Genomic DNA, 12,218 nt, shown 5'->3' on the forward strand with positions numbered 1-12,218 from the left:
GCAGAAGGGCATGCTCAAATTTCAAGATTCATCAGGATGGAATATAATGAGATTAGAACTTTATTAACGTAATCAGTACTGAAAAATTCTATGTGAAAAGAAGTTTTGTTCAATGAAAGCTAATACAGTGTCTAGTCTGTTGTTGGAACTCTATACAGGAAAACTTCTTGTCTGTATGTCTGTGTTGGCATCCAAGCCATAATCTTCCCATCTAAAGAATCCTATGTCTGCAGCAATTGGAATGCTGTCCTGTTATGAGCTGCAGCACAGGGCCAGTACCTTTTTTGAATTTTTTTAATTATAAGAATTAACTGGCATTCATGGAAGTAGTAGTTGTTAGTCCTAGAGATAAGGATAGGCAAATGAGTAGCAGCCCTTAAAATCTCAGAAATGGCGCAGGAACACTCCCAGAATGATTTTCCTGTGCCACTTAAAGGGATCTTGACAGGCTGGAGAAATGGGCTGGCGGGAACCACATGAATTTCAACAATGGAGGAACAACCCCAGGCACTGGGACATGGTGGGGGCCAACCCGCTGGGAATCAGCTTTGCAGACAAGGTCCTGGGAGTCCTGTTGGACACCGAGTTAAACATGAGGCAGCAATTGCTGCAAAGGTGGCCAACAGCACCTTGGGCTGCGTTGCCAGCAGGTCAAGGTAGGTGACCCTCTTTAAAACCAGACCTGGTGAGGTACATCTGGTGTGCTGGGTCCAGCATGAGAGAGGCATAGACCTATAGTAGGCCACAAAGAGAGTTAAAGGACTGGATATCCATCATATGGAAGAAGCTGATTGATCTGGGACTGCTCAGTTTGGAGAGAGCTCAGGTGTCAATACCTGATGCAGAGTAAGGCGGCCATGAAGGCAGACCCTTCTCAGTGGTGCCCAGTGGCAGGACAAGAGGCAACTGACCCAAATTGACACACAGGAAATCCCATTCAAACAAGACATTGTTTTGCTCTGAGAGTGGTCACGGACAGGAGCAGGTTACTCAGAAAGGTTGTGATCCCTCAAGATACTCGCGGCTCTGGTGTCACCGACCCTGCATTGAGCAGGTGATTGAATCAGAGCTACCCTCCTGACTTAACTGGTCTGCAACTAGGTCAGCCACAACTTGTATCCAGCACAGGCTGAAGGCTTGAGCCACCTAATAATGAAGGGCAGGGAAAAGGCAACAATGGTTTATTTAGACAAAACCAGTCTGATTTGTATGAACCAGTTTTCACCCAGTGTTGTATTTCAGCATTATTCATCTGGCATTATTACAATGTTTCCCTATGTGTGTATTTGCTTTAGAAGTCAGCCCTGTTGTGCAGGCTTATTATCTGACTTGTTTTAAGAGATTATCTTTTAAGCAGTTGCAGTGGGAGTTTAAGTAGAGTGACTATTTTTCAGATTGTTAATTGCTTTAGTCTAATACCCTGTTTTTTCAAAGGGAATTATGACACAAGGTGCTTCAAAGCAGCCTAAAAGACAAGATAACATGCTTCCAAAGAGACCACAGTTAAACTGTAGCTAGCAAAACCTGAAAAATGGGCTCATTGAGTTTTTGTGAATAGAAAACGCTGGTTTGGGAGTGAGTTCTTTCTGTCTTGCGGTGCTTTTTCTTTAAATCCGCGGGCTGATATTCTGGGTGTTTCCTCCTCTGGCAGTCACTTCTTTTGGAGGGATCTCCCACATCATTGCTTTTCAGTTCTGCAGGGATGGAGCGTTCCGAGAACTGAAGATCCAGCAGCTCTAGCTTCCTGATCCCCAGATACACTTCCTGGGTCTTGTGCAACTAGAGAAGAGCTTGCAGACAGGACGGCATTGATGTCTGGTTGTCACTGTCTAAACAAGCATTTTCCCTCCCATCTCTAAGCCATTACAGTTGTCTTCCATTTGTTTTGGCAACAGCATGGGTTAGTCAGCATGCTCAACAGCACCCACATTTCCTATGCTACTTCATGAACAGCTTCAGGAGGTTTGAGTTTATCACTTCAGCTATTTTTGCTAAGTTTTCTGACACTAATCCTATCCGTCTTTCTTCTCTATGTTGTCTGGCAAGTGAACACATTACTGAAAACCTGCCATAGACCTTACTGTTCGATACAGAGGAACTCAGGATTCATTAACTGTTTGTCATTGCATTTTTTGAGCACAGAAATCCTTTCTGTATTACTCTTATATGTCTGACAACAGGAGTCAGCTTACAGTTGAGAGGGTACATAACACAGATATTAATGCCCTCCCCTCATGATGTTTCACCATTAACATCACTTTGTTCTGCAAATACTAAAGCCAAGTGCTGCCCCCATTATGAAGGAAGGTTACTTGAAAAACTGTAAATGGCCTCAGTGTTTATCTGCTTATAACTGGAATCTAAGAAGCCTTCCGTGGGCAGCATTTTCTGGAAATGAATGTACCAGAGCTGCTTGCCAACCTTGATTGATTTTTTCAGGAAGAATTGATTCTTCAGATGTACAATTCTGAAGAACTGACTCTTCAGCAGAAGAAACTGCTTTAACAAGAAGAGAAGCTTCTAGAGCTCTCGCAGGACAAATACTGGAGGCATCAGATATTCTTCAAGTTGTTTGGCTTTGCTTAAGGACAATGTGGAAAAGGGGGGAGAGTGACCTATCTGGAATGTGCAAGAAGCCTGTCTTCATCGTGAAGCAAATATGAGATGATAACTTTAATATTGTTCTCTAAATAATGATTGTTGTGTCTCAGTTAAACTTCAAAACATGTATTATTAAGTCTCTTTAAGGCATTTTCCATCCCCCACCCAGGAAATAGGTTTGTATTACCCACACAAGCTATTCTTATTTAGGTTCTTTTATTCAGTCTTCAACAAGGTGCAAAACACTTCATGTGCAACATGATACCTCTATTCCATGACCCTCTAATACATAAGCCTGAAAATAAATGAGTTTTACCTTACCTGGGTTTGCATTTCAGCTCACTGCTGAATTTCTGACTCAGGAGGTGTCAAGGGCTGTTATACCCAGCAAGGGATTTCAGATCATGCAATCATTTCTTTGACTGTTACCAGTGTTCTTGTTTGTCTGCTGGTATTACACCAACAAACAGGTGTATACAATACAAGCTTTGACAAACTTCTACATGCTAAGTAAATGCGAAGTAAAATTCATATTAATTTAATATAACATTTTAATACTGCTCCAAGATTTTGTTTGCTAATCTTGAAATAGGTTGTTTATTCATGAATATGTGAAATACCGAGTCCCAGTTGATGTGCAGATGTGGCAGACTATATATTGGAATATGCAGGTATGGTTTTATTATTTGGTATGTGAAACAAGCGCTTATAGAATAGTTAGGATTGGAAAGGACCTTAAGATCATCTTGTTCCAACCCTCACCCTTTAGTGTGAGAGACACCTCACACTAAACCATGCCACCCAAGGGTGGTTTGGGTTGGAAGAGACCTTCAAAATTCATCTGGTCCAACCAACCTGCAATGAGCTAGGTTGCCCAGAACCACATCCAGCCTGGCCTTGAATGCCTCCAGGGATGGGCATCCACCACCTCTCTGGGCAGCCTGTGCCAGGATTTTACCACACTCATTGTAAAGAATTTCTTCTTCACATTCAGCTTGAATCTACTCTTTTAGTTTAAAACCTTTACCCCTCATCCAATTGCAACAGGGCCTGTTAAAATGCCTGTTTCCATCTTTCTTATGGGCCCCTTTTAAGTACTTAAAAGCTGCAAGAAGGTCTTCTCCAGGCTGAACAACACCAGCTCTCTCAGCCTTTCCTTACAGGAGAGGTGCTCTATCTCTCTGATCATTGTTGTGGCCAGCCTCTGGATCTAATCCAACAGGTCCCTATATTTCCTGGACTAAGGAATTAATAGGATGGTTGAAGGTCATAACAGTAGGATGATACTATTTTACAGAATCCTTGAATACCTGAAATTGTTGGAAGATTTTGTAATAGCTTCATTAAAAAAAATAAATCAGTTGTTCCCACTTGCTTTTCAAAATAGCATCCATTGAAGCTACCACAGCAACATCTGGCACAGCATTCTCCAAATGAAAATGTTGAAACATAATTTAAATATTGATACAAAAACACAGTCACAGCTGTACTACCTTGCAGTCAATAGAAACAGAGATAAAATCAGCACATGAGCAGTTCATTCACATGCTGTTGTCAGGGTTTAAGCCCAGCCCTACCTAGTACAGCTGTACTGCCAAACTAGTTTGCAGCGTAGTACTACACACATGTGAGGAAAGACAGTGGGCTCTTTCATAATAACATAAAAACCAGGGTGTGTGGTAATTCTTGTTTACAGAAAACCCCCTAAGATGGTTAATTTTACGAATTTTCACCTAAAAGCCATAAAGTTCCAGTACCAAGGTTACACGCAGACCTAATAGTCCATACCCACAAAGTAGCCATGGAAGTACAATTAGGTGATTTCGTTCTACAGATGTTTAACCTTGGACCCTGCCTAGACTTTGACATGAACTGACATTCCACAGTGAAGAGAACAGATGTGAGATCTGTGTCTCTTTCAATTTTCTTTTATTTTGAATTTAGAGGTTTTGTAGTACATAAGACATGGGTTCTTATTATTGTGGTGTTAGAAAGTACACTGAGCTACAACCTTTGTACAGGCACCTCCAAGATACCTCTCTCCCACTCTCCTCTCTGGTCCTGAAAAAAACACAAACATTTTATATTCATTTAGAAGGCTGCTAACAGTTGTTGGTTTATAATTTTGGGTTTCCTTACCTACTCCATCACTTTGAGTCTGGACTTGGTATGAGTAAAATCATTCCTGTTTCAGAAGAGGGACAAGCTGGGGTTTCTCCATCTGTCCCCTCTCTCTGTAGTGAGGTGACGTCTGTCTTAGAGCACTTGTAATTGTGCATCTAGATGCCAGATAGCATCACACTTCACAGTTACATTCTTCAGACCATATACTCCTTATTTAATTTTATAGAGCTAATCCTTCCTCTCGACAGCCAGCCAAAGAAATAAGCTAAGTAAGAGTTATGCAGAAGTCTACACATTGGGTAATATCGATTGAGTCCTCCAGTCCCCTTTGATCCTCAGACTGATCTTTGCTAACATCCCATATGCCAGAAATTTTCTGAAGAACAAAAAGCCAGTTTTGTCACCACTGTCATTTTTCTACCAGAGTAGATGCTAAGGAAACGTGGTCTTAACTGTAAACACAAAACTCCTATTTGATCAGCTGAGTAACTAGCCATTGCTGGCCCTACGTGTAAGACTTATTATTTAAGGAAGGCATACTTTGTACTCAAAAGCTGTTTGCACAGATATTTATTATGTTATTTATGATGTTAATTTTCAAAAAACATACATTTGTTCTGCTTCTTTGACATTTTCATCATTGCTGGTGCCACCTGGGCTAGCATTAACTTTAATTCCACAAGTGGTTTGAGAAAAAAATTTAAATGATTATGTAGTTTATAAAAACCTGCAATATGAAAAGGGTTCTAGATGGTTATGGTAAGTTCTGCTTTAAGTCTGAAGCTTTTCACTCATTAAGAGTTTGAAGCATAAATTGTATTTTCTGAACAAGGGAGCTTTCTTAATCACATTCTGCCTTTCTGAAAAGAACCATCTGTTTATAATTTAAAAAAAAATATGCTTATTGACTGAATTAATTTCTCCAGAGAGCTAAATTAATTTATAACCAATGGTGCCCACCTGGCAGTCCTTTGTTTATTCCAAAAAAAGCCATGCATGGGCAGCAGACTAAGTCTTACTCTCTTACCCTTGTGCACCCCATACACAAGCAGATTCTTGTCACAAATTAAACGTGGACCATCTCTTTGGGTATTAGGATTATACTTTGTCCTTGTGTAGCTTCTTTTCTGATAGGTACCAAAGGAGTTTCTAATCTTATCATCTGTAGGTGGGCAAACAACCACAAAGGACACTGGTGTTCTGTCAGTAACCTGTGACTGACTCAGTCAGGTAACAAGCTGGCATTCTGGATCCCATTCAGTCATCTCCTTTATTTTCCTTCTGTTTATTCAGCAGCTTTTTTTTTTTTTTTTATCCTAGTAGAGGTGAAAAAGGGCAGGGTTTCTCAACCCTGGTTAGTTATGTGTGTAATCATCCTGTTTGCTATATGTATAGTTGTATGTAAATTTAAGCCTAGCTCTTAACCCATCAAGATCAGTAAGCCTCTTGTGCTTAATCCCATCACCCCCATGAGTGTGCCTGGAAGTCCTGTGAGAGCACAGAGCCAGCCCTGGGAGGCAAAATCATGCTTCCCCCTATGTAGTAGCATAGCAAGCCACACACGCCAGCTCCACTAACTCCCTCCAGCTGCAAGGCAGTAAGAAGGTTCTCACCTTGGTTATTTATTACCTCTTAACAGAACGGTGTTCTTCTTGCTCCCCCTAAAACCTTTCAGACCAAAGACCAAGTCCTCAACTGGAATGGCAGCCTAGGGCAGCTCCCACTCAGCCATTCGCCTGGTGTCAGCTTTGCTCAGGTGACAGGTGACATTTAGAAACCTGCTAAGGTAAAACCAGTTAAAAAACAACTGAACACAAAAAAAAACAATTTAAAAATCCAGAGTACTGTGATTGCATGTGTTTATCAAAATTATCAAGTAAATCATGTAAAAGGAAGTTGTCCTAAAACACTACAAAAGTTTTAATTAAAATTTATTTCAGTATGTAAAAGGAAACCACCAAGTTTTGTAATTAAATTTGGCAAAAGGATTTTAATGGAAAATACCTGTGGATAAATTGCATTAATTCTGTAACACTACCCAAGATGGATTCCTTTGCTGTTTTTCTGATGGAATAGGAAGGAGAAGAATAAAAACACCATGCTGAAACCTTGTTGGACAAGAGCGGGTATTAGTCACTTCGAACTCTTTCCTGTTTAATAGAATGCATTACTTTCAAGGGGAGGAAAGTAATAATCTCAGTGGTGAAAAACAGCTGGATATCATTAACAGCTTTAAAGTGGAGGTGGTGCTTTCATCACTTCCACTCTCCCTTCCCTTCTGCATTCTTTTCAGAGGCATAGTTTCATTTTCCCTGTTCTCACTCAAGTGACTCCAAATTACAGCTTTCTGGCAAAATGAAGGTGGATTTTCTAAGGTTTCTTTCTGTATTTTGTCAAGCAAGCCACTGGTAGGTAACATTCAACACATTTTCTTTTTCTTTGGATTGTTTCCTTCCATTGTCTGAGCCACCTGTGCAAAAACAAGAGAGTGAGAGAAAAGCCCTCCTGCATCATGTATGCTCAAGCCCTCTTTCTCCTGGCTCCTCCACAAGTGGAGCTGTAACTTCTGTATCAGCAGGAGTTAGGTCTTTTATTACATTCCCTCCCTTTTCCATACACAGTACTTGGCTCCACAGCCATAGACCCCGTTCTTCCTTGCAGGCAGCTTTTTCATCCAGTCTCAAGAATGGTCAAAAAGCCTCCAGCAAATCCAAAGGGATATTTGCCACCTGCTATCCCTAATCTTCATCTTCCCTCTTGTGCCTTGTTGCCAGGAGGAAGGACAGGTAGAAAGGGTTTTCATGTGTTTTAGCTTTTCTTTCTACTGTTTTTCTGTGTTTGCAGATAAAGTTTGATTTCTGAGAAATAAAGGAAAAAAAGCTTCTGCCTCTTGCAGCAGCCGCTGTTTGCTGCTTTTCCCAGGAAAGAAATGTCCAGCAAAGACAGATTTGTTTTCAGCAGTCCAGTATATAAAGATCAGATCTTGCAGGATTAGCTCTAGCTAGAGCCAAAGTGTCATTACAGTGGATATGTCTGGACAAGGTCACAAAACCCGAACAGAAGGATTGTCAGCCAGGATCCAGTATTATCTGGATATGACTGTATTCAGTATTACATTAAAGACTAACTTTGTTGTTATGCTGTACTCCCTCACCCAATGCATGTGCTTTTTCTCCTGATTACTGTGCATCCATTTGGCAATATGAGATTCCACTGGTCTTTATTCATGAGTTAGGAAAAGCCCTGGTGGCACTCCTACATGGCCAAAAAAATGAGTTACCACCAGTAGCATTTAATTATTTACAGCTACGTGCAAAACAGGTTCCAACAACACAGCCGTGATTCTGAATGGGAGGTAAAGCTCTTCCTTAGGAAATTACTCATCCCAGCAGGGTGGGGGTGGGTGCTTTTCACTGCCATCAGTCTCTTTGTTGCTGTTAGCCTTTTAATGGGTAAGGAAAGTCACGAAGGCTCTTTGCTGCCCCAGGGACAGTATATGTATCAAAAGGAGGTAGGTGTATACACTGAGGGGCATGGCTGTTATACAGGATTTATTCCCTTCCTCCAGGGGACTACGGCTAGTTTTCTGGCCATTGGTTCTTTGCTTTTCCACTTCTTCCCTCCCTAGGGATCACTTTTCCACTTAATGAGATTGCCATTGTTAACTTTAATTATTTTAATATGAGTTTCACAGTACCTAGAGTTCTGGATTAAAATTATTACTTGCAGGTCTCATTATGTATTACATATTACATACTATATCTTATATATTAATTATATATTATATATATTTTATATACATATAAATACAGATTTTAAAGCTTCTAGTTTTCCTGTCTTCTCAAGCTCAAGGAGATAACAATAATTCCGTTTTGCAAATTATGCAGTGTTGGAGCTGTTTGACTTGGCAGCATATTTCTGTCCTATAACTGGACTTTGGAAGACAGCTGTTAGACAGGAGGTCTGCTGGGTCTACTAAACTTTATCTTCTCCTTGTTTCTATGTACTTTCTATTTTTCTCTGTGATTCAGAGTAGTGTGTGTATGTTAGGATTATTCTACCTGAAGTTAATTATTTTTCTATTACCTGCTATTGTAAAGTGTTAAAAGAGAAACTTATAGTATAGTAATTCATACAGTCATAATATGTCACATAGCTGTTTTTTATTTTCCTGGCTGCCTATTTTTAATTAAATGGTATTTTATGCTCTTTGGGATTTAATCTGTAACATGATGAATAATTATCTTAATTGTAGTCTGATTTTTTTTTTTCTGATGGGGGCAGAACAGTGACTAAGGTGGTTCATAATTAGAATGCAAGAAGTTCACAAAATGTGAGTAAAATCAAAACATGAGTAGGTGGATGAATATGTAAAATACTTGTAATTATTGTACTCTCCAGACTGCGTGGTGGGACTTGCATTATATATATTGTATCAGATCAATTACATATTAACTATGTAGACCCATCAGGTTCAGATTAAATTCTGAACCAAAGTGCTTATTTCCTTGCATGATCATTTTGATTTTAAAAAAACCTTCATTCTGTTCCTGATGGAGCTCATAAGCAGTGCTTGTGTAAAATACCCCAGGGGCAGTTAAAGCCCCAGAACTTAATTGCAGGTAAAACATAATTTTTGATGAGAACATTGCTGTTTCGAGCTGTGAATAGTCACTTCAAATCAGCCAAGTGGTGTTTTAGTAGAGCCTCCAGGATAAATATTACGTAGTGGGCTGTTGATTGGGTGTCTCAATGTCTTTGGGGGTCTGATCGGGTCTTGTTTGCACATTAATAACATTTTCAAACACTTAAACTTCATCAGAGTGAGCAGGAATAAGTGAAGGAGGTTTAGGGATGTGGGCACATGCCTGCATGTTGACTGGACCGTGACCGTGTGTAAAGAAATGGTTACTCCAACAGTTACCAAGACTATGAACTGGGATCCAGAGAAGACAGGGTGCTTTCTCCTTATTTTCATCAGTAAAAAGCAGGTTGGCAGTGCCCGAGGACATCTTTTTTTGTCCTTCCCATAATTAAATAATAGACAATTCAGTGCAAATAGTGGGAATAAAAGTGACGTGGCTGCCCACAGTGGGTCAGTAGCTGAAGGGAAGCTGTTGCTGTGTGGTTTGCCTGGCGCAGCGGTCACACCTGGTCTGCTAACCGCAGCTGACTGGCAGCGCTTCCCACTGCCTGGCATCATTCTCCCAGTCATCCTACAGACCTACCCAGGCTGAGTTGAGAGCAGGCTGTGGGGCTGTCACTGGTAAGTATGTGCCCTCTTTCACCATTTGCTTCACAAGTGCTGGTGGAGTGGAGCTGGGGACTGCTGGTGGGAGGATGATGATGAGTTGATGGCTATAAAACGAAGAAAAAGCCATCAGTCCCTTGCTCCAGTCGCCCTTTCTGACCGACAAAACTCTCACAACAGCAGTGCCTGTGTGATTTACTCTATTCCTCCCCAAGCACAAGCCTCAAACAATTGCTACAAATTTTGCTCGTATCAGGCAATATTTTGTTCTTGTATGAACTTGAATAGGGAAAATTTTTGAGCCATATTAGAACAGCATTTATTTCAATGCTTTCTATGTACTTAGTAAATGGAATAAGGAAAGATTTGTACTTTGATTTTAGGAAAAGCTGTTGCCTTTGTACATCAAACACTTTCTAGACAATTTGTAAGCTCTTCAACCCACACTAAAATGCTGCATCTTTTCTGTGGAATGAAGCCGGAGTTTAGAACAAATGCACCAATTTGCTGGTACCTGCTATTGCATCTCAATTTAAAATTGAATTCAGTATATAGTTTGGTGTGATGGGGTATTGGCAAATATGGTACCTCTCATTTGAAACTGGCACAGATCTTTGATACTCTTTCATATAAACCCCCAAATAAACATGTGAAATGCAAGACATAGCCTGTGTTTTGAGTGTTGTTTTTTTTTCTGCCTAAGCATATTTCTTCATAAGTATTTAAAAGGTAAAGTACAAAAGATATATATCACAATAAGTCTTTATGCGTTGTGAACACATGGCACCTTGATTTGGAACTAAACAGAACTATCAATGCATGTTGCCATTTGATAGCTTAAAAGCCTCATTAAAAAAAAACATGAAGGAATAATATATCACTATTTTATTTATAATTAGAACACAACAGGATGAATAAATATCTGTAAATCAAAAGATGTCTAGTCATTACTTTTGTTGTATTTCTTCCTGTGCTTTTTCCATCTTTCAGTTGGAGGACAGGAAGGGATTTTACTTTCTACTGATGGTCCATTTCTTCTTTGTCTTTTCAGGAAAGGCAAATGCAAAAAAGAAAACGCAATACCCAGAATAAAGTGCTGGTTGTCATAGCTCTGTCATAGATCCAGAGAAATGTCTCCATTCAGAAAAGGTGTTTAACTGTATTTTGATGTTATCATCAGCTTCAGCAAGAAAGAGTTAGATGTGTGTTTAAGGAATAAGAAATCAACTTTGAACAATTTGCATGCTTAATCCTGCTTCCCAGCTGGGGCAGGAGGCCTGGGCTCCTTGATGAATGAGAGTGACTAATATGCAGATGCAGTCCAGCAGTCATTTTAGGAGAGTAAGTAAAATAGACAGAACAAATTTAAGTGGGGAAAATCTTGGTGTGTATCTCACATCACAGACCCTTTGAAATAGAGAGTGCCAGAAGCAAAGTGAAATCAGTGAATGTAAGGACAGGACAGCAAAAACAGACTGAAAATTTTTCAGGAAAGAAAAAGAAAGTTTGAAAAAGTAATAAATGTTTTATTGCCTTAAATTCTAAGAAGAGATTAATCAATAATGGGAAAGGTACCAAAAAATTCTGTAACTCAGTATTGATTTTTATGTTATATTTATCCTTTGAAAGGCACTACCAGGTCATTAGTGAATTAGATAGAAGAACCCTGAAAAGTTAAGGATTTTACCACTCTCAAAAGCTGCATATTTGTTACTCAAGGTCACAGCAACTGTTTATTTTTGGAGAACCATTAGTTCCACATAGTATGTAAGGAAGAAGAGCTCCAGCTGCCAGATGACAAATGGGAAGTTTCTGTTACTGTCTGTGAGGGCTCATACACCAGCCCTTATGTTTGAAAAGAAAGTGGGTTTTTTTCTGCCTTTCATTTATTCATCTACATTTCATTTATTAAGTTCTGTTATTTTGGCTTTTCAGTTAATCATTACCTAACGCTGCACTATTACCTGATTTTTATTACAATTTTATGTTAAACCCATGGCCAGGTTGGACAGGGCTTTGAGCAGCCTGGTCTAGTGGAAGGTGTCCCTGCCTATGGCAGGGGGTTGGACCTGGGTGATGTTTAAGATCCCTTCCAACCCAAACCATTCTGTGATTCTATGATTCTACAATTTAGATCTTGGACTCCTGTATAAATAAACACTAGACTAACCAGAAATGCTGTAAAAGAAAACATGATGATCACATACCAGCCCAGTGGCTAAAAATCCCCACTTCCCCTGAG

At 39.8% G+C, this 12,218-nt stretch overlaps 1 protein-coding gene across 2 annotated transcripts in view; it reads left to right on the top strand.

Annotated features, from left to right (window-relative positions):
- The window catches only part of GK (glycerol kinase), a 48,744-nt gene extending 39,770 nt beyond the window's left edge, over positions 1-8,974 (top strand). The window contains exon 20 of one of the 2 annotated variants that reach the window (XM_062608074.1): positions 7,570-8,974. In XM_062608074.1, the coding sequence (XP_062464058.1) occupies positions 7,570-7,580 (11 nt within the window). In that variant the 3' untranslated portion in view covers positions 7,581-8,974. Of the gene's footprint in view, positions 1-2,045; positions 3,157-7,569 lie in introns of those variants that run through there. The other variant, XM_062608071.1, reaches the window with a different exon arrangement.
- Positions 8,975-12,218: the final 3,244 nt, after the last annotated feature.

Source organism: Pezoporus occidentalis, unplaced genomic scaffold, assembly GCF_034315485.1.
Source record: "Pezoporus occidentalis ecotype Australia unplaced genomic scaffold, CSIRO_AGI_Poc_V1 ctg129, whole genome shotgun sequence".
In the NCBI taxonomy this organism is placed as follows: Eukaryota; Metazoa; Chordata; class Aves; order Psittaciformes; family Psittacidae; genus Pezoporus; species Pezoporus occidentalis.